Source organism: Heterodontus francisci, chromosome 19 (assembly GCF_036365525.1).
Source record: "Heterodontus francisci isolate sHetFra1 chromosome 19, sHetFra1.hap1, whole genome shotgun sequence".
Taxonomy (NCBI): domain Eukaryota; kingdom Metazoa; phylum Chordata; class Chondrichthyes; order Heterodontiformes; family Heterodontidae; genus Heterodontus; species Heterodontus francisci.
Genome location: NC_090389.1, coordinates 59413793 through 59436844, shown reverse-complemented (window position 1 = coordinate 59436844; position 23052 = coordinate 59413793). Strand labels below are relative to the sequence as shown.

At 41.4% G+C, this 23052-nt stretch overlaps 1 protein-coding gene across 2 annotated transcripts in view; it reads right to left on the bottom strand.

The window, feature by feature from the left end:
• Positions 1–23052, bottom strand: part of actr8 (actin related protein 8) — a 36086-nt gene that overhangs the window by 5668 nt on the left and 7366 nt on the right. For both annotated transcript variants that reach the window (XM_068051721.1, XM_068051722.1), the window contains 7 exons: positions 20387–20480; positions 19800–19932; positions 17577–17730; positions 11939–12034; positions 10814–10954; positions 10350–10614; positions 6617–6780 (listed from right to left, as the gene is read on the bottom strand). In XM_068051721.1, the coding sequence (XP_067907822.1) occupies positions 6617–6780; positions 10350–10614; positions 10814–10954; positions 11939–12034; positions 17577–17730; positions 19800–19932; positions 20387–20480 (1047 nt within the window). The remainder of the gene's footprint in view (positions 1–6616; positions 6781–10349; positions 10615–10813; positions 10955–11938; positions 12035–17576; positions 17731–19799; positions 19933–20386; positions 20481–23052) is intronic.

Below are 23052 nucleotides of genomic sequence, written 5' to 3'. Positions count from 1 at the left end.
TAAGGTAAATAATATAAAAGAAAAAGTATTGGAGAAACTTAAGGGACTAAAATCTGACAAATCTTCAGCATCTGTTGGCCTAGGGTTCGAAAAGCAGTAACTGCAGAAATAGTGGATGCATTGGTCATGATTTTCCAAAATTCCCTAGATTCTAGAACGGTCCCAGCAGATTGGAAGTTAGCAAATGTAACACCTCTATTTAAGAAAGGAGGGAAAGAGAAAACAGGGAACTACAGGCCAGTTAGCCTTACGTCAAGAAAATGCTGGATCTACTATTAAGAAAGTCTTAACAATGCAATCAGAAAATCATAGTATGATCAGACAAAGCCAATATGGTTTTAAAAAAGGGAACTTGTGTTTGACAAAGTTTTTTGAAGATGTAACTAACTAGGGGAGATGAAGGGGAACCAGTGGATATAGTATACTTTGATTTCCAAAAGGCATTCGATAAGGTGCCACAAAGAATGTTAGTATGCAAGATAAAGGCATATGGAGTTGGGCCCAATTTACTCAGTCTCTCATCAGAGGACAACCTTCTCATCCCAGCAAGCATTCTAGTGAACCTGTCGAGGTCTCTTTGTGTCTTCCTCATAGTGTCATCAGTAAACTTGAAAATGCCCCGTTTATCCCTTCTCTTTCTCCGTTAACCAATTGTCGATCCTTGCTAATATATTACTATCAACTCCATGAGTCCTTATCTCGTGTATTACCCCTTTGTATGGCACCTTATTGAATGCCTTTTGGAAACCTGTCTACTGGCTCCCCTTTATCTGCACTACTAGTTACATCCTCATAAATTTCTCAAACACTATTTCCCTATCACAAAGCCATGTTGACTCTGTCGGATCATACTATGACTTCCTTAAAAATAGTTTCCAGGCTTATCACCTAGGTGGTAATTTTTCATATGTTAGCTTATACAGCAAGTGTATTTAGGGCAAGGGAGAGTGGTGGGGTGGGGTGGGGGTGACAAGGAGAGGGCATGAGGACATGGACACAAATGGGAAGACATTAGACAAGGGATAAAGGTGAAGAGAGAAGGGAATGAAAAAGAGGATAACAGTGGGAAACAAGGAGTGGAGACTATAAGCGTAGGAACCATCCTATGGATAAGAATGTGTTTCTTGTATCCTGCTCAGATGTGCTAGAGTTGCTCTCCAAATATGGGAGCAGTATTCAATTCAGGATTCGGCTGAAATTCAAGAATGCTAAGAGGAAAACAAGGTTTTTAGAGACAGCTTTAGCAACAGAGGGCTCAAATTTCAGAAGAGGAAATGGTGACAAATGTAGATGATTACTTTACACCATCAAGAGAAATTATGATAGTTACAGTAGTCTCAAAATACATTGGAGTAAACATTAGGATTTAGTGCTCCTACCTTTCATAATTGCATGACGGCAGTGCACACTGAGGATTCAGGTGCATTATCAGAAAACATTATTTCTTTTAAAAGGTACCTGGACAGGTACCTGAAGTGCTGTAACCTGCAAGGCTATGTACCAAATGCTGGAAGGTGGGATTAGAATTGGCAGCTAGTTTTGTTTTCCGGCTGGCACGGACACGACGAGCTGAATGGCCTCCTTCTGTGCCGTAATTTTTCTAAGATTTTTCTATGGTTCTTCTATTATCTGGGAGCGTGCAAGATTTTCCATCCTCTGTATAAGTTGGATGAACGTGGTTTTAATTTTCACAAGTGTTCTCCATCAAGCCTACTTGCAGGTAGGCCAGGCACAGATGATATAGTAATTTCTAAATTTTAAAATAGGTTTCCAGAAGAATTAATGGGTGCTGCTCTGGCCTCAGGTTAAAAGCACAATTTCAGAGCTCAATCTACATATTTAAAGAGGATGCCCACCCAGGCCAGTGGTGGATGTTCTTGTTGCCTGTAATTTAAAATTGCAGTCAGGCATATTGGATTAAGAAAGAAATGTGTAAGAACCCCGCTCCATTTTAACTGCCCCCCTCCCTCCGCCTAGTTTCCGGTGGGCAGGGGAAGTTAAAATAGATCCTTTTGTTGAGAGATGAACTGACATGTATACAATTAAATTCACTGGGAGCGCTGGTTGGCAATGTGCACATTAGGTAAATTCTGCAATTTGCGGAACATGTGAATTTAATGTAGCCTTAGTTAAGTGAGTGGGAAATGAAAATCAAGCTTCTGTCAGCAGCTGTAATTATTGATGTCGTTGGATTCATTTAGAAATACGGTTTCATTAATTAATTTGTCTGTAAAAGGCTTGGAGAGGAACTTGCAGATTATGGTGATGCCATGCGTCTGCTGCCCTTGTCCTTGTAGGTGGTAGAGGTCATCGGTTTGGAAGAAGTGTGAAAACAGCCTTGGTGTGTTGCTGCAGTGCATCTTATAGATGGTGCACAGCTGCTACTGTGCGTCGATGGTGGATGTTTAAGGTGGTGGATGGGGTGTCAATCAAGCAGGCTGCTTTGTCTTGGATGGTGTTGGACTTCTTGAGTGTTGTTGGAGCTGTATTCATCCAGGCAAGTGGAGAGTATTCCATCACACTCCTGACTTGTGCCTTGTAGACGGTGGACAGGCTTTGAGGAGTCATCAGGTGAGTTACTCGCCACAGAATTCCCAACCTCTGACTTGCTCTTGTAGCTACAGTATTTATATGGCAGGTCCAGTTAGATTTCTGGTTAATGGTAACTGTTATGGCACGACCGCTCAAGACAAAGCCCCCAATCAATATATATATATATATAAAATTCTGACTGCGGTGGGAACAATGCAATGTCAATTCAGTCCCGCTGCTCCACAGGTCGCATCATACAAGGGGAAACATCCTTTCCATATCCATCCTGTCAAGACCCCTCAGGATCTTATATGTTTCAATCAAGTTGCCTCTTACTTTTCTAAACTCCAGTAAATACATGCCTAGCCTGCCCAAGCTTTCCTCATAAGACAACCCGCCCATTCCAGATATTAGTCTAGCAAACCTTCTGTGTACTGCCTCCAATGCATTTACATCCTTCCTTAAATAAGGAGATCAGTACTGTACACAGTACTCCAAATGTGGTCTCACCAATGCCCTGTATAGCTGAAGCATAACCTCCCTACTTTTGATTTCTATTCCCCTTGCGATAAATGATAACATTCTATGAGCTTTCCTAATTACGTGCTTTACCTGCATATTAACCTTTTGCAATTCATGCACCAGGACATCCAGATTCCTCTGCATCTCAGAGCTCTGCAATCTCTTACCATTTAGATAATATGCTCCTTTTTTTCCTGCCAAAGTGGACAATTTCCCACTTTCCCACATTATACTCCATTTGCCAGGTCTTTGCCCACTCACTTAACCTATCTATATCCCTTTATAGCCTCCTTATGTCCTCTTCACAACTTACTTTCCTACCTATCTTTGTGTCATCAGCAAATTTAGCAACCATATCTTCGGTCCTTTCATCTAAGTCATTTATATAAATTGTAAAAAGTTGAGGCCCCAGCACAGATCCCTGTGGCACACCACTCGTTACATTTTGCCAACCAGAAAATGACCCATTTATGCCTACTCTGTTTCCTGTTAGCTAACCAATCTTCTATCCATGCCAATATGTTACCCCCTACACCATGAGCTTTTATTTGCTGCAATAATCTTTGATTTGGCACCTTATCAAATGCCTTCTGGAAATCCAAGTACAGCTGGTTCCCCTTTATCCACAGCACATGTAACTCCCTCAAAGAATTCCAATAAATTGGTTCAACATGATTTCCCTTTCACAAAACCATGTTGACTCTGCCTGATTACCTTGAATTTTTCTAAATGCCCTGCCATAACATCTTTAATAATAGCTTCTAACATTTTCCCTAAGACAGATGTTAAGCTAACTGGCCTGTAGTTTTCTGCTTTGTCTCTCTCCCATTTTGAATAAAGGAGTTACATTCGCTATTTTCCAATCTAAAGGAACCGTCCACGAATCTAGGGAATTTTGGAAAGTTAAAATTAACACATCAACTATCTCACTAGCCACGTCTTTTAACACCCTGGGATGAAGTCCATCAGGACCCCGGGACTTATCAGCTCACAGCTCCAACAATTTGTTCAGTACCACTTTCCTGGTGATTGTAATTTTCTCGAGTTCCTCCCTCCCTTCCATTTCCTGACTTACAGCTAATACTGGGATGTTACTTGTATCCTCAAAAGTGAACACCGATGCAAAATATTTGTACAATTCATCTACCATCTCCTTATTATCCATTATTAATTCCCCAGACTTACGTTTTATAGGACCAACGCTCACTTTGTTAACTCTTTTCTATTTTAAATATCTGTAGAAACTCTTACAATCTGTCTTTATATTTCTATCTAGCTTTCTCTCGTACTTAATTTTACCTTCCTTATCATTTAGTCAATCTTTGCTATTTTTAATATTCTGTCCAATTTTCTGACCTGCCTCCCATCTTTGCGCAATTATAGGCTTTTTCTTTAAGTTTGATACTATCTTTAACTGTTTTAGTTAACCACGGATGACAGGTCCCACCCTTGGAATTTTTCTTTCTCCTGAAATGTATCTATTCTGAAATATCCCCTTAAATGTCTGCCACTGCATTTCTGTTGACCTAACCCGTAACCTGATTTGCCAGTTCACTTTAGCTAGCTCCACTGTCATGCCCTCGTAATTGCCCGTATTTAAGTTTAAAATACTAGTCTTGGATCCACTCTTCTCTCCCTCAAACTGAATGTAAAATTCAATCATATTATGATCGCTGCTACCTAGGGGTGCCTCAACTATGAGGTCATTAATTAATCCTATCCTGTTGCACAATACCAGGTCTAGTATAGCCTGCTCTCTGGTTGGCTCCAGGATGTATTGTTCCAAGAAATTATCCCGAAAACATTCCATGTACTCCTCGTCTAGGCTACCGCTGTCCATCTGATTTTTCCAGTCAATATGTAGGTTAAAATCCCCCATAATTAACGCTGTACCTTTCTGACAAGCTGCCATTATTTCTTCCTTTATACCCTGTCGCACAGTGTGGTTAATGTTAGATGGCCTGTACACCACTCCCACAAGTGACTTCTTGCCTTTATGATTTCTTATCTCTATCCAAACTGCTTCTACATCCTGGTCTCCTGAACTTAGGTCATCCCTCTCTATTGTGCTAATACCATCATTAATTAACAGAGCTACCCCTCCACCTTTTCCTAGCTTCCTGTCCTTCCTAAATGCCATGTATCCTTCAATATTCAGGTCCCAATCTATGTTGTCCTGCAGCCATGTCTCTGTAATGGCTATCAGATCATACTTATTTATTTCTATTTGCGCTCTCAATTCATCTGTTTTGTTTCAAATGCTACGTGCATTCAGATACAGTGCCTTTAGTTGTGTCCTTTTATTATTTTTGTAACCTCTAGCCTTAGCTGTTGATTTACTCTTAGATTTGTGCGCTCTGTCCCTTCCTGTCACAGTCTATCATTTCTCTTATTATCTTTCTCTCTTGTCTTATCTCTACTTGTTTTACCATATCTTCCCAAATTTGATCCCTTGCCCGCACTACTCAGTTTAAAATCCTCTCTCGAGTCATAGAGAGATACAGCACTGAAACAGGCCCTTCAGCCCACCGAGTCCGCGCTGACCATCAATGACCCATTTATACTAATCCTACATTAATCCCATTTTCCCTCTCACATCCCCACCTTCCCTCAATTCTCCTACCACCTACCTATACTAGGGGCAATTTTTACAATGGCCAATTTACCTATCAACCTGCAAGTCTTTGGCATGTGGAAGGAAACCGGAGCACCCGGAGGAAACCCACGCAGTCACAGGGAGAACTTGCAAACTCTGCACAGGCAGTACCCAGAACCGAACCTGTGTCGCTGGAGCTGTGAGGCTGCGGTGCTAGCCACTGCACTGCCCCACTTCCTACTTCCCTAGTTAATGCTGCCCTTGTCATCAATGCCCACATCCCAAGAACAAATAAGAAAATCTCACAAATTTACATGTGTGCATCAAAATGGTCACAATTTGTAGTTCACAAATATTTGAAAATAAAAACTGATTTTTTATTGTATGCTTAGCAGGGAAGCAGTGATGGCTTCACCGCCAGCCAAAACCTGCTGGGAACAGCAGCCAAAATGTAAAGAAGCCCAACATTAGGAACATTTTAAATGTTTTTTCCAGAGGTTTCCAAGTGGGGCAGGAGGATTCCCCAGCCTTAACATTTGGCTTGTGATAAGGACCATTCCTTATAGAGTCTGCAGTGGTGGCCTCCTGCTGCCAGATTATCATGTCAGGACAGCCGTTTCCTGCTCTTTTGGTTGGGAAGTCAGCAAATGGCATGCAAATGAGGCCATGCCAGTCTGCTATTGCTCCCAGACAGCATGCCACGCGATTTGCACCTTTGCCCCAGGAGTTAAAATGCTCATCTTTTAAGTTGTGGATGGACTCTGTAGCACTATTACTCAAGTAACCATCAGTCAGCTGAAGGCTTTGACGACATAGGTAAAACAGCATGTCTTTGGTGGCCTTCTAAACTGTCAGTAATCTAGATCAGACAGAACTGTCAGTCGTCTGGATTAGACAGATATTTAAACTGACCTTTTAATAACACTATATAACATTTTGGTACAGTATAAAAGTTACTTTTCTCACCTTGGGTCTTGTGATAACTTCAACATTCTCTACTATTCGGCGGAATGAAGGTGGCATCTTGTTCAGAATTCTGTGTTGTAAAAATTCTTGAGCCCCGTGGAACATTAGACCTCCTCCAACCACCAAAATGGAACTGTACATTTTCTTTTTTGTTTCATCAGAACCTGAAAGTGTACATGTTTTTCTTATGTGATGTACAGTACAGGAGAATATGAAAATAGTACAGGCTTCAAATGTTTTTTCCTTCAATTATGCAAAGTGCTTTCGTTCAGAACAATTTTCGTGAATTAATCCATTAAAAGTTACATACTCAAACTTAGTCCAAAATTTAGATAGTTATATTCCTCATGAGGAATTTCAATTGTTTGATTACAGCAATTTCACAAAAGTAACTCAACTCCATAAATTTGGTATGTCAGACAGAAATTTGAGCTCTATTGCTCTAGGATAGGGCATATTACATACAAATGCAGTGTATCATTAAATTGCTATATGCCAATTTAAATATACTTCTAAACTTATGCTTACAAATCATTTATAAATGACTCAAATAGCTTTACCTTGAAATATAGCATCACAGCATTGTACAGGACAGGAGGTCATTTGACCCATCGAGCCCTCTGCTGGCTCTTTGAAAGAGCTGTCTCCTAATAGTCCCACTCCCCTGCTCTTTCCCCATAAAACTGCAAAGTATTCCTTTTCAGGCATGTATCCAATTGACTTTTGAAAATTACTACCGAATCTGCATCCACCATCCTTTCAGTGCATTTCAGATCTTAACAATTCACTGCATAATAAAGAATTCTCCTCATCTCCCCTTTGGTTCTTGCCAATTACCTGATTGCCAACACTCCTGCCAGTGGAAACAGTTTCTCCTTATTTACTCTATCAAAAGCCATCATCATTTTGAACACTTCTATTACACCTTCCCTTAACCTTTTCTGCTCTAAGGCTAACAATCCCAGTTTCTCTTGTCTCTTCACAACAACTTGCATTTATATAGAGCCTTTAACATAGTAAAACGCCCCAAAGTGCTCAATGTTTGAATTCACCTTTCCCCTCCTCCTGTTTACAGCAGTTATCTTTAGGCTGTGGCCCACATGGCTCATCAACTGTCACAGGTGACAAGGGTGCAACGTGTCGAATACATGGGCAGTTCAGGACTGACCCTATACTATCAGTGACAATTTCTCTATAAGGCAATAATGTTAAGAGAAAATAATGTGTCAAAAATACAGTGGCTAAGAAAATGTAGCCCTTATCTAATCTAATTCCAACATTTATCAACTGCAAATTATTGTACCAACTTGCTACAGAGCAGTTGTAAATCTAGAGAGAATCGCATTATATAGTCTATGCTAAAAGCAAATACAAGATACGGAATAAGTTTGGGAGTGTCCAAGGTGAATCTGGTAAAATGCACAGTTCCTGACTTTAGAGCTTTGGCTCCTTAAACTTTCTTGGTCTGGTGAATTGGAAAAGGCTGCTCCCTGTTTAAGCCAGTGAAGGAAGCAGCCTTCTTACAGCAATCAGGAACTATCCGCTACAAGCCTTCCAAGGCTTACAAGATTTAAAAAGTTGCGAATGCAGCTTCTAAGTTTTCAAGCTTTGAGCAGCAGCAAATACAAAGAGGAGGGAATCACAGTGGGAAGCAAGCAGCACTGGAATATTATGGGTGGCAATGGACTAGATCAAACAAAGAGGAAGGAGAGGACAGTGCACAAAGGGGAAGCAGACCAGGCTAGACCAGTGAAATACACAAAGATAAGTAAAGTATAGAGGAAAGGTTTAGATTGTGTGTTTAGGGGATTTTATTCGGTGAGCCTGGAATTTTGTGTATAAATTGTATTTTGGGTGGGGGTGTTGTATATTTTTTGAGAGATTTTGGCATAAATAATAAAAGAGAAAAACTGAACAAATAAGCTTTCTACCTATATTGTAATAGAATCATAAATGTTTATAGCATAGAAGGCAGCCACTTGGCCCAACATGTCTGTGCCAGATTTTTCTTGTGAAATTAATCCCATTTCCCTGCACTTATTTCTTAAACTTATTTCTTTCCTCTGTTTCAAAGATTTATACATTTTTTCCTTAAAGGAGTGCATTAGACTCAACCATTCTCTGTGGCAAAGGATTCTATACTCCACATAAAGAACTTTCTCCTCACATCTGCCCTCCTTCTGCGATCATTTTAACTTGATGATACCCTGTCATTGACTCCCTAGCCAGAGGAAATGGTATTTCTTTAATCACTCATCAAAATTCTTCACAATTCTAAAAAAACCTCTTATTAAAAATCTCCTATTAGCTTCTCTGCAACATTGAAAACATCTCAAAACTCTCCTCTTAACGTTAGTTTCCCATTCCGGGCATCATCCTAGTGAATACTGTTCAATCTCAATGTCTTTAATTCCTTTCCTAATGTCATGCTAGGCCCCCACCTGCCAAGAATGAGACACATTAATTTTGTCATGAACATTGATTTTAAACTGTTACTGGAGTGAGGGGAAGACTTGTTGAACAGATAGCCGTGGCTGGAAAAGATATTTGCATATTAACAGACGGTGTTTGGAAGGACAAAGCAGCCATTCCCTAACATTCAACCCACAATGGACTTTTAATCACCAGACGTTGAAAGTGGGGGAGCTTGCATTCCAGGTTGACTGCTAAGATGGCCAAATACACAAACGGATATGGTCAAACCAGCTAGTCACATGATTAACCTGATGGGCAACCTGAGTTCTGTGAATTTGTACAAACAGTTTGGGCAGAAAGCTGTCTGCTCCTGGACTGAGAAGATTTCTCTCCTGCCTGCTCCCATCTCTTTCTCACAAGCCTCTGAATCCACTGAAGACACATGAACCCCAAGAGAGAAAAGTCTCCTACAGCGAACAAGGTTTAAGAAGAATACTGGGCCCCAACGAAAAGCAAGATTCACCTACAATCAGTGAGCTCGAACAACCGTGACAACAACTCTTCAGATATTGCCTCAAACCTATCCACTTTATTTTTCTTCTGCTCTTTTACATACGAACATACGAATTAGGAGCAGGAGTAGGCCACTCGGCCCTTCGATCCTGTTCCGTCATTCAATAGGTTCATGGCTGAACTGATTACTCCACATTTCCACCTACCCCGATAACCTTTCACCCCCTTGCTTATAAATAATCTATCACCTCTGCCTTAAAAATATTCAAAGACTCTGCTTCCACTGCCTTTTGAGGAAGAGAATTCCAAAAACTTTTTTCTGTCTCTATTTGTATGTGTGTATCGCGTATGCATGCTAGCGTGGGGCACGGCGTGTATCCGTAGGCGTTAACCAAATTAGAGTTCAAGTTTAATAAATTTCAACTTTTCTTCTTTAAACCTAAGAAAGCCTTTTATAGGTTTCTTTGCCCTTTAATTGGAAAGTGGTGAACAATGAGTCACAAAGGGGCAGCTAAAAACAGTGTGTTTAAAATTAAACCCTGTTACAGCAAGTCCTGATGAAGGCTGAAAGGGAACCCTAGACCTCTTTCTCACCTGGTCGTAACACTATAATGAGATGTTCAAAACTGCACACAGTTACTTCTTTATTCTTGTATTTGGTGATCATACATATAAAACCTAAAACCCTTTGTTTTAATACAAGTACACATAATATTCCTGTAAACCTAATATTCATTAAAACCAGTTTTCAAGTTAATCCCCATCATTTTTATGAAATTACAGTACATTTCATAATTATTCTTACCACAGCAATCAATACTGTGCAGTATTGATTTATCAAGCCCCAAAGCCTTTCCTTCAAATTGTGACACAGTTGTTTTTCTAGCCATCAGAGCTGCTGGTAGATCCTCAGAATCATTTCCTGCCAGTAGGCAATCATGCTGAGAAGTTCCAAGTTCCAGTTCATGCGAATGACCCTTCTCTGCACTGTCAGCATTCTGAGCGCCTGATTCTATTTCAAATCCAGCAAACTTAGCCAGTGCTTTCCTCTCAGCAATAGCTTTGGCAGCCTAGGCAATTATAGTGGTAACAAATTAAATGGCTTAGTATAAAATACATGAAACTATTTCAACAAAATTACAAGCACAAATCCATTATTAGCTCTGCAGATTCTTCAGCAAGCTCATATATATTATTTTTCAGTGAGTAATGATTTATTTGTTTCTCTTCTATTTTGCTGTCATGTATTACAAAATTCATAACTCTCACCTGTTCCTGTTTACTCTGGGTTGCCACTAAGTAGTGTTCATCATGCGGATCTTCTGAATCACCATGTGATCTGTGTTGTAATGAGGTTATCTTCTGTCCCACAATTCCAAAGGTAGCTGGATAAAATAATGCCATTGGTGCCTATCATGTGGATGTATGCAAATATGAAAATTATTGAAATGAGAACAGAAAGTGCCAGAATTACTCACAAGGTCTGTCAGTATCCGCAGTATTTTGCTCTTAAATTTATTAATTGGCATTCATAGAAGGCCATTCGTCCCATCGAGTTCATACCAGCTCTCAATGGAGCTATGCAGTCAGTCCCACTCCCCAGCTCGTTCCCCATAGCCCTGCAAGTCTATTTCTCTCAAGCGGCCATCCAACTTCCTCTTGAAGTCATTGATTGTTTCCGCTTCCACCACCCTTGTATAGGCAGCGAGTTCCAGGTCATTACCACCCGCTGTGTAAAAAAGTGCTTCCTCATATTCCCCCTTACTCTGAATAAGCACTCTGAATGGAAGGTAACAAGCTAATATCCCTAAGTGCCTGTCAAAGACAAGTCCTCATTTTGCCCAAATTAAAGTCCAAAGAAATTGCATTTAAATTCAGAAATAAGTTTATCTAGAAATTATTAATAATGCATTGGAAAATGGCTTTTGAAAAAAACTCTGGCTTATTATAAACTTGTAAGCGTCTTTAGTTTACTTGCAATCACCATCATCTCCCTGAAACTTTTTATGATTCTATGACCTCAACAACTTGCTGCTGCTATGCAAGAAAAGCACATCTCTGTTTGTAATAATGCATTTTTTCACCATCAAAAGATACCGCTACTTTTCCTTTAGAATCCATACCAGGACAGTGTGGTGGCTAGTTTGTTCTTGCAACTATCTTTGACTGAATTTTGGTGCATAAAAAAAATCAGATATTTCTGCACCCAGAACACATTAAGGTAAGAAAACAATAGCATCCACCCTGAAAAATTCAGTGATCCTATTTCTTCAAAACACATTACTTGGCTCAGACTGAACTTGAAATTCTTCTTAAGAAGAGTACAATTCTTCAGTCATTACAAATTATAAACTTACTCAAAGGAAATATTTTTAAAATACACATTTCAGTCACCTGTAGTTTCTCATCTCCTAGTCGCAACTGGTATAATAATGCTGGAGAATCTGGGTGACGGACCTTGAACTCATGATCCTGAATTCCTGAGATATCCTGTTCAGTGAAGTGGAGCAATAGGAAAGTTTTACTCCATACCTTTACAAAACTTTCAGCTTAACATCATCATGTGAAAACTGTCAGAAAATAATCTTCCTTAAAACTTTGGGAGGTTAGGCTATGGGAAGAGGGCAAGATGCAGGAAGGGATGAAAGTGGATCTGAGAAACTTCCATTTTAATCTGTTTTATTAATGTAATCCCTGACAAATTTATACCCTGATTACTTAAAAAGTCTTTAATATGGAATATGGGACTACTTGTAAAAATGAAAATTAAGTACTTTAAAGGTTATTCTTGACTATTCTACTGCACTCTTTTGTCAATTTAGAGCAGAGGGGATAGAAGCTAGGGCAGTTGCATGCTCCTCTTGCAGGATGTGGGAGGTAAGGGTCACCACTTGTGTCCCTGCTGACGTCACCTGCGAGAAGTGCACCCAACTCCAGCTCCTCACAGACCGCGTTAGGGAACTGGAGCTGAAGCTGGATGAACTTCGGATCATTCAGGAGGCTGAGGGGGTGATAGAGAGCAGTTATAGGGAAGTAGTGACACCTAAGTTACAGGATAAAGGTAGCTGGGTGACCGTCAGGGGAGGGAAAGGGAATAGGCGCACAGTGCAGGGATCCCCTGTGGCCGTTCCCTCAATAATAAGTATACCGTTTTGGATACTGTTGGGGGGGGGGGACCTACCAGGGGAAAGCCACAGCGGCCAGGTCTCTGGCACTGAGCCTGGCTCTGTAGCTCAGAAAGGAAGAGGGGAGAATAGGAGAGCGATAGTGATAGGAGATTCAATGGCTAGAGGAACAGACAGGAGATTCTGTGGTCGCAAATGAGACTCCTGGATGGTATGTTGCCTCCCGGGTGCCAGGGTCAGGGATGTCTCAGATCGAGTCTACAGGATTCTTAAGGGGGAGGGGGAGCAGCCAGAAGTCGTGGTACACATCGGTACCAATGACATAGCTAGGAAAAGGGATGAGGACCTGAAAAGCGAATATAGGGAGTTAGGTTGGAAGCTGAAAGGCAGGACGAGCAGAGTAGTAATCTCAGGATTGTTACCGGTGCCACGTGCTAGTGAGGCTAGAAACAGAGAGCAAGTGCAGCTGAACACGTGGCTACAGAGCTGGTGTAGGAGGGAGGGCTTCAGATATGTGGATTATTGGGATACCTTCTGGGGAAGGTGGGACCTGTACAAGAAGGACGGGTTGCATCTGAACTAGAGGGGCACCAATATCCTGGGCGGGAGGTTTGCTACAGCTCTTCGGGAGGGTTTAAACTAGTTTGGCAGGGGGATGGGAACCGGAGCTACGGATTAGTGGATGGGGTAGCTGTTGAACAGGCAGATACAGAGTGCAGAGAGTCTGTGAGGATGGTTAGACAGTTGACAGGGCAAAGTTGCAGCCAGTATGATAGGTTGAAGTGTGTCTATTTTAACGCAAGAAGTGTCAGGAATAAGGGTGATGAACTTAGAGCATGGATCAGTACTTGGAGCTACGATGTTGTGGCCATTACGGAGACTTGGATATCACAGGGGCAGGAATGGATGTTGGATGTTCCGGGGTTTAGATGTTTCAAAAGGAATAGGGAGGGAGGTAAAAGAGGTGGGGGAATGGCATTGCTAATCAGGGATAGTATCACAGCTGCAGAAAGGGAGGTCGTCGAGGAGGGTTTGTCTACTGAGTCAGTATGGGTGGAAGTCAGAAACAGGAAAGGAGCAGTCACTTTATTGGGAGTTTTCTATAGACCCCCCAATAGCAACAGAGACACGGAGGAACAGATTGGGAGGCAGATTTTGGAAAGGTGCAGAAGTAACAGGGTTGTTGTCATGGGTGACTTCAACTTCCCTAATAATGATTGGAACCTCCTTAGTGCAAATAGTTTGGATGGAGCAGTTTTTGTCAGGTGTGTCCAGGAAAGTTTCCTGACTCAATATGTAGATAGGCCAACTAGAGGGGAGGCTATGTGGATTTGGTGCTTGGCAACGAACCAGGCCAGGTGGCAGATCTCTGGGTGGGAGAGCATTTCGGTGATAGTGATCACAACTCCCTGACCTTTACTATAGTCATGGAGAGGGACAGGAGCAGACGGGATGGGAAAATATTTAATTGGGGGAGGGGGAATTACAATGCTATTAGGCATTAGGAGCTTAAATTGGGAACAGATGTTCTGAGGGAAATGCACGACAGAAATGTGGACGTTGTTTAGGGAGCACTTGCTGCGACTGCTGGATAGGTTTGTTCCGATGAGGCAAGGAAGGGATGGTAGGGTGAAGGAACCTTAGATGACAAGAGATGTGGAACAGCTAGTCAAGAGGAAGAAGGAAGCTTACTTAAGGTTGAGGAAGCAAGGATCAGACAGGGCTCTAGAGGGTTACAAGGTAGCCAGGAAGGAACTGAAGAATGGACTTAGGAGAGCTAGAAGGGGACAGGAAAAAGTCTTGGCGGGTAGGATTAAGGAAAATCCCAAGGCGTTCTACACTTATGTGAGGAACAAGAGGATGGCCAGAGTGAGGGTAGGGCCGATCAGGGATAGCGGAGGGAACTTGTGCCTGGAGTCGGAGGAGGTAGGGGAGGTCCTTAATGAATACTTTGCTTCAGTATTCACTAGTGAGGGGGACCTTGTCGTTTGTGAGGACAGCGTGAAACGGGCTGTTATGCTCGAACAGGTTGATGTTAAGAAGGAGGATGTGTTGGAAATTTTGAAAGACATGAGGATAGATAAGTCCCTGGGGCCAGACGGGATATACCCAAGGATATTACGGGAAGCAAGGGAAGAGATTGCCGCGCCTTTGGCGATGATCTTTGTGTCCTCACTGTCCACTGGAGTAGTACCAGATGATTGGAGGGTGGCAAATGTTATTCCGTTGTTCAAGAAAGGGAATAGGGATAACCCTGGGAATTACAGACCAGTCAGTCTTACGTCGGTGGTGGACAAATTATTGGAGAGGATTCTGAGACAGGTTTTATGATTATTTGGAAAAGCATAGTTTGATTAGAGATAGTCAGCATGGCTTTGTGAGAGACAGGTCATGCCTCACAAGCCTTATTGAATTCTTTGAGGATGTGACAAAACACATTGATGAAGGAAGAGCAGTGGATATGGTGTATATGGATTTTAGCAGGGCGTTTGATAAGGTTCCCCATGGTAGGCTCATTCAGAAAGTAAGGAGGCATGGGATACAGGGAAATTTGGCTGTCTGGATACAGAATTGGCTGGCCCATAGAGGACAGAGGGTGGTAGTAGATTGAAAGTATTCAGCCTGGAGCTCGGTGACCTGTGGTGTTCCGCAGGGATCTGTTCTGGGGCCTCTGCTCTTTGTGATTTTTATAAATGACTTGGATGAGGAAGTGGAAGGTTGGGTTAGTAAGTTTGCCGAAGACACAAAGGTTGCTGGAGTTGTGGATAGTGTGGAGGGCTGTTGTAGGTTGCAATGGGACATTGACAGGGTGCAGAGCTGGGCTGAGAAGTGGCAGATGGAGTTCAACCTGGAAAAGTGTGAAGTGATTCATTTTGGAAGGTCGAATTTGAATGCAGAATACGGGCTTAAAGACAGGATTCTTGGCAGTGTGGAGGAACAGGGGGATCTTGGGATCCATGTCCATAGATCGCTCAAAGTTGCCACCCAAGTTGATAGGGTTGTGAAGAAGGCGTATGGTGTGTTGGCTTTCATTAACAGGGGGATTGAGTTTAAGAGCCGCGAAGTTATGCTGCATCTCTATAAAGCACTGGTTAGACCACACTTGGAATATTGTGTTCAGTTCTGGTCGCCTCATTATAGGAAGGATGTGGAAGCTTTAGAGAGGGTGCAGAGGAGATTTACCAGGATGCTGCCTGGACTGGAGGGCATGTCTTTTGAAGAAAGGTTGATGGAGCTAGGGCTTTTCTCATTGGAGCGAAGAAGGATGAGAGGTAACTTGATAGAGGGGTACAAGATGATGAGAGGTATAGATAGAGTGGATAGCCAGAGACTTTTTCCCAGGGCGGAAAGGGCCATCACCAGGGGGCATAATTTTAAGGTGATTGGAGGAAGGTTTCGGGGAGATGTCAGAGGTAGGTTCTTTACACAGAGAGTGGTGGGTGCGTGGAATGCACTGCCAGCGCTGGTAGTAGAAGCAGATACATTAGGGACATTTAAGCGACTCTTGGATAGGTACATGGATGATAGTAGAATGAAGGGTATGTAGGTAGTTTGATCTTAGAGTAGGTTAAAGGCACAACATCGTAGGCCGAAGGGCCTGTACTGTGCTGTACTGTTCTATGTTCTATGCACTCCAGGCTATCTTCCCACATTCTACCCTCCATAAACTCCCAACTCTCCCCTAGTCTCAGTCACCCATCACTGTCGCTTGCTGACCTACATTGGCTCCCTGTTAAGTGATGCCTCGATTTTATAATTCTCATCTTTGATTTCAAATCCCTCCATGGACTCCCCCCTTCATATTTCTGTAATCTCCTCCAGCTCTACAATCCTCCGAGTTGCTCCAATTCTGACCTCTTGAACATCCCTGATTTTAATCACTCCACCACTGGCAGCGATGCCTTCAGCTGCCAAGGCCCTAAGCTATTGAATTCCATTCATAAACCTCTCCACCTCTCTTTCCTCTCCTTTTGTGGTTCAATATCAAATTTTGTTTGATAATACTCCTGTGAAGCACCTTGGGACATTTTACTATGCTAAAGGTGCTATATAAATGTAAGTTGCTTGTTGTTGCTATTCTATGGAAGACTTAGGTCATGTCTGGCAGGTGACCCTTATGAAACATAGGGTATTTAAAAAGAAGATACAATTTAACTTTATTCCAATGGCAGACCCATAATCTGAGGTGAAAGCAGTCTTTTCCAGCAGCCCCAAACTCTGTAGGAGGACAGAACATTGGACCCAAGGAAAAATTTTCTTGGGTATGTGTCTGCATACATTGGATAACCTTGGTGAAGCGAATATGAGAAAGTTGGGTGGGTCAGAGTGCATACCTTTATATTTTTCTCCATTTAAGTTAGTGAAGGAAAGTTATAGAGTTTCTGTAAGGCATGTGCTCCAATTTTGCATTCCTAATTTTCCAACATTTATTGCACCCAGTTGGTTCAGCATGCTTGGGTGCAGACTTCACTTGCGTCCAGCATGTGATTTTTTTACTATTTTGTGAAAGCACACTAACAGAATGAAATTGAGTCAGCTGTTGGTTCACAGTGGAAGAAGCGTCTATCACTCCTAAATTATTATGCACCATTTTGGGAGTTTGCGCTCTCACTGAAATTTAGCGCAATAGGCATTGGTTGTACTCTTTAACAAACTGTGGAATTGCAACTGGAAAATTAAAACCTGGGTTAACTTCAAAAAGCAAAATACACCCAAGTCTTATTTTCAAAATTATCTTTTAACTATAAGGAGGTTTAAATCACCTTTGCGAGCCTTTCCCCAAAATACATTGTTTTAAAATACTGACAAACTACTATTTTACTTAAGATTACAAGATCGAGAATTATATTTTTCACTTATTTTCCTGGAATTTTCCTATTTAAACTTTTATTGGAGCCACGTCTGACCTGGTCTAGATGGCAGAATGTCTCTTTAAGCCGCTGAAGAAGAAGACAGTCCATTCGATTGAACAGTTGACAATCTCTATATGGGAAAGCAGACCGCTGCATAAGCCAGAAGAAACATCTGGTCACATCAGATCCTCCATATGCTAAACGCAATCTGTAGGTCATAGATGAATCAGTTCAGTCTCCATGCACGTTACCTTCAATTATACATGCATATGGGTGGTACAGAATTGAATAAGAATGTACAAATCTAAACAAACTGATTCTTGGAAAACTCACCTGAAGTAGCACATGTTCATTAAGATTTACATACATGTAAATCCAAATCCCAACTGCACCTCCCCTTCACTCCACCATTGGCAGCTGTGCCTTCAGCCATCTCAGCCCCACACTCTGGAATTCTTTCCCTAAACCTTTCCACCTCATCACTTCCCTCTCTTTCTTGAAAACTCTCCCGAAAACTCATCACTTTGACCAGACTTTTGGTCACCACTCTACTGTCTCCTATTTTGGCTTGGCATCTAATTTTGTCTGATAATGCCTCTGTAAAGCACCTTGAGGCATTTTCCTATCTTAAAAGCACAATATAATGCAAGTTGTTTGTGTATATATATATGTTCCTTTAAGATTCACTGTATAAGGGACTAGTTTAATAAACTCAAGTAAGTTGGGCCCTGGTCTTGTTCACTTTCTCTCCCCATCCCAGATCTGTACCATCAGTCTTTGTTACAAGGTCAGAATAATCCAGTCATGGAAACGTCTTGCACAAAGAGCTAAAAGACAAATAAATATTTATCCTCAAATGTGCAGACTAGACTGGTAAATGTGGCCTTCTAAGCTAAGTCCAGCTGAAACGTTCAGTCATTACTGGAATGTGAATAAGTCTCCCAGTCAACTGTCCAACAGATTTTTAAACAAGATTTTCTTTTGACATTACAGCAGCACTGGATCATTTACTATTTATCATCAACTGTCACCATTGTGACTTAAAACTGCAAGTTGGGCAATGCCGATAACATCAAGAAAATATTAGGGGCTGGATTTTACCAGCCTCTTGATGTCATGGGTTGTGGCGGGGAGGCCTGTAAAATGCTTGCAGGAGCGGCCCGCCACGACCCAGAGAAGGCCCCGCCAGATATTAGCGGCAGCGGCGAGGCGTCAGCGCGGCACCACCCCCTCCGCCACCTGGCGGCGGGTCCTTCATTAAAATATTGAAATTAGGTTAATAAAAATGCAAATCAACTTACCTGCTCCCGGTGGCTGTCCCGCGCCAATTTTACGGTCACCGGCCGCAACCCGCGCGCCTTCAGAACTTTTTATGGAGTTCCAAGGTGAGACACTAGTGGGGGGGGGGGGGGAGGAATAAAATTATCAGGGCGGGGGGGGGGGTTGTTGGAGGGAGTGGGAAAAACAATCCTCATGGGCTGTGGGGATGGTGGGAAGGGGATTTGGGGCAAAGCGAATAAAGATTTTGGGGGGGGGCAAGGTCGTGAGTGAGAACTCATTTCTTTTGGAAAGATAGGGCATAAAACTATGTATTTATGCATTGGGTGGGGGGTGGGAGGGGGTGACGTGGGAGAGGGGATTGCAGGTGCAGACAAATCTTTTTTGAAATTTTTATGGACCAGCACCTTAAAATATTTAAATCTGTCCTGGGCTTGAAACCTTTTAAAAATGGCGCCGGCACAGTGGCGCCGAACACCTTTGCCGGGGATGCGGCGGTCGCCCCTCTACGTCATCGGGGGCGGCCGCTCTGCCCCCTCCATTTAAATGGGCCCCGGTGCATAATATTGTGGGGGCTCTGCGGCGGCGCCTCCGGGTTGGAAGGCCGCCGAGTTCAAAGCGTGCCGCCACGAGGTGTGGCGTGCTAATAAAATTCAGCTCTAGGAGCGCAAGTCAGATTGCAAAACCATTTAACTATATAGAGCAGTATTTCATTTTGAAAGTGGCATACATTAAATAGATTACAATTCAGACTAATATGAGTTGAGCTGTATATCAAATGAGTGAGACCTGAAATACCTGGATTTCAGATTATTTCCTTTTTGTAGTTAGTGCTTGCTTAAAAAAAATCTCTGCCCAAGTTGAAATGCTTAAAAACTTTTCTCCTCAGATATAATGCACAGCAGGTTAGGATGTTCCACTGGTTACATGGTTCGAAACCCAATTAACAACAAATCAAAAGTCTTTAATCCACCATTAAAAATGGAACATTGACCTGACCTGGTATTTCGATGCGACACTCCATCCTCTACACAACACACGCTGGTCTTCTGTTCCCCCACATCTACAATACAAGCACTGCTTACACCACTTCCAAATGTAGCACAGATTGATTCTTGATGGACAACAACACCTGGAAAACATTATAAAAAAGGCAAAGAATAACTAAAACATTCACAATCGAACGATTTTAAAACTGAGCAAATATGCACGATTGAGCAAATATAGTTTAAAAAGCAGAATTCTGCTGATTCTTGAATAACTAAACATTACCTCATTTAAAAATGAGCAGTTATTAACCTCCGATAATCCTATCAAATGGGAAAATTATTTTAGACTTAAAATGAAAAATCATAAATGCAAAATAAGACAGGAAATGCACCGCAGATTCATCAGCATGTGAAAGGGAAAGTAAAATTCAAGTTTTATATTCTGAGTAAGTGTCACATCCAAAACTTTACTCTTTCTTTTTCTTACAGAAACAATTTACAGTACTCCTTTGCTGAATATTTGGATACAGGTCCGCATTGAAATTAAAAGTGTGCAACCAGATCATCTGCAATAATAAATATACTATGTACGCTTACCCGAGAATCCTATATTGTTCAAAAGTAGATTTATCAGCTCTTTAACATGTTGTCTGTTGTAGATATCTGGGATTAGCAGAATACACCTGTAATACTTGTGTAGTCAAAACAAAACAATCAAATAAATCTCAGAATTATAAAAATATTTTAAAAAGTTCAGTGCAAAAAGAAAAAGTATCTTAATGTATCTGTTATACATTAGCAGTGTTGACTGGGTCGCAACATTCTTTCTCAAAATGCTTTGAATGTTCCTATGTCAGGTGCTACCTACCTACGGCAAAATACATTTTAAAAGTTTAAAACAATATTTTGCCCCCAAATGCTCTTTATGGACTTGAGCACATAATCTAGACTGAGACTTCAGCACAGTATTAAAGAAGTGCTGCAATAAAGTGAACTTTGTTTTCTAGGCTGCTCCCTCACAAGATGGCTTTCCAATTGTAAATATAGATACTGTATTTGTGAAAGCTCCATTCATGCTGGATTAATTGCTGCTATTGAATCTTCAGCCAGTGTGACGAACGGTAAAATAAACAACTTACTCGCATACATATGGAATATACACACTGTTGTAATAAATTTAGTAAGCTATAAGTTTTTATAAAAACAAGTATGGCTGCAAATTTTTCCTACAAGTTGATTTGATTAGTTATATTGCCTACAATGAAGACCCATTATTTTAGATCACTTCTTGCACTTTATCATTCATTGGAGCTGCTACATTGCTGTGGAGTGGGTTCACATAATAAGCTGGAAACAGGCACCTTAAACTAGGTTAAGTATTAATCCTGACACTCAAGCTAGTTTAGTACAATCTGGATAATGTGTTTATGAGTTGAAACAAGTTAGCAAAACCTTGTACAGATTGCTGGCAAATCCATAATTGGAATATCATATGCAATTTTAGATATGTCACAGAAGAGATGGTGCATTGAAAAGAGTTCAGATAGCATAAAGGGCAATTGGACAATTTGATGTTTCAAGTTATAAACGGAGACTTACCATGCTGAATGTTTTCATAGAAACATAGAAAAATAGGAGCAGGAGTAGGCCATTCAGCCCTTCGAGCCTGCACCGCCATTCAATATGATCATGGCTGATCATCCAAACTCAGTACCCTGTTCCCATTGGAGATGATTTACAAAGGCACAGGTAATGTAGATAAATACTTAGGCAGTGTAGCCAGGGTTGCAAGCGCAGAACTAAAGGACAAAAATAACATGCCTCACACAAGTGGAGATGAAAATTCCCCTCCACCCTGAGTAGGTGATATGTGGAACAGATTCCCAGCAAAGGATGCTAACGCAGTATCCATGAGCTTTTTCATAAAAAGACCAAATACATATTTTGCTAAGAAATGGGATTGAAGATTAAACAGAAAGAACTTGCACTCATATAGTGCCTTTTGTGTCTTCAGGATGTCTCGAAGCACTTCACAGCAATGGAATTGGTTTTGGAGGCAAATGCAGCAGCCAATTTGAACATAGCAAGGTGCCACAAATAGCAATGAAATAAATGATCAGTTAATCTATTTTTGGAGCTTTGAGGAATAAATGTTAACCAGGACACGAATAGTGCCATGGGATTATTTACATCCACTTACGCAGACAGATAGGGATTTAGTTTAACATATCAATTGAAAGATGGCTCCTCCAAAAAGGCAGCACTTCTTCTGTATTGGATTGAAGTGCCAGCCTAGATTATGTGCTCAAGGAATGGGGTTTGAAGCAACGACTTCCAGTAGGTGACATTACTATCACTGGACCGTGCCGACACCTATAGGGACAAATATAATTACAGATAATCAAATGTCATATGGAACACAATGACTTCTGTGATCACAAACCCCTCTGTTAATAGCAATTTGACAGGTTTGAATAGTGGAGGTGTAAATGTTAATGGATGTCTGTATTTTTACTGGATTGTCTTTGGGTCAGACAGAAATTTCTGCACTCTCCATTACGAGATTAAACAGAACAGAATTTATGATGGGGCGGACTGAACAAGGTCTCTGGTCTATCAAGACTACTTTATCCAGTTTCTCAAATGCTATGCATTATCAACTTATGTACTCAGATAATACTCAGATGTCGTGGCTTGCATTAGTATCTATGTTAGTCTGAAGCACCAATTCCCAGTTACTGTAAAAGTACTCCTGCATACCTCCACAACCTTTATCACTGGAGCAACTTCAGAGTTGCTGGTTATGAAAAGTGACTCAAAAGTGGCAGGTGACCTAAGGAAGGAACAATATAATCATATATAAATTGGAAATTTTATTTTATGTAGCTGGGGACAATACTTTATTCTGAAATTTTGTATATATAGTCCATAGTATTAACTGCAAGATTTCCCTGAATTGATCTGAAAGGGTCCCTGAAAAGGTGGTAGAGGCAGAAAACCTCATCTCATTTAAAAGGTGCCTGGATGTGCACCTGAAGTGCCGTAACCTGCAGGGCTTCGGACAAAATGCTGGAAAGTGGAATTAGACCAGGTGGCTCTATTTTTTCCGGCCAGCACACACGATGGGCCAAGTGGCCTCTTTCAGTGCTTGTAAACTTCCTATGATTTTATGCTTTTTTGGCTATATTACATATATTACTCAGCTTACAATTATCCTCTGCATTAGATGTCACAGCGTTTCTCAATTTTGATGTAAAGTTCCA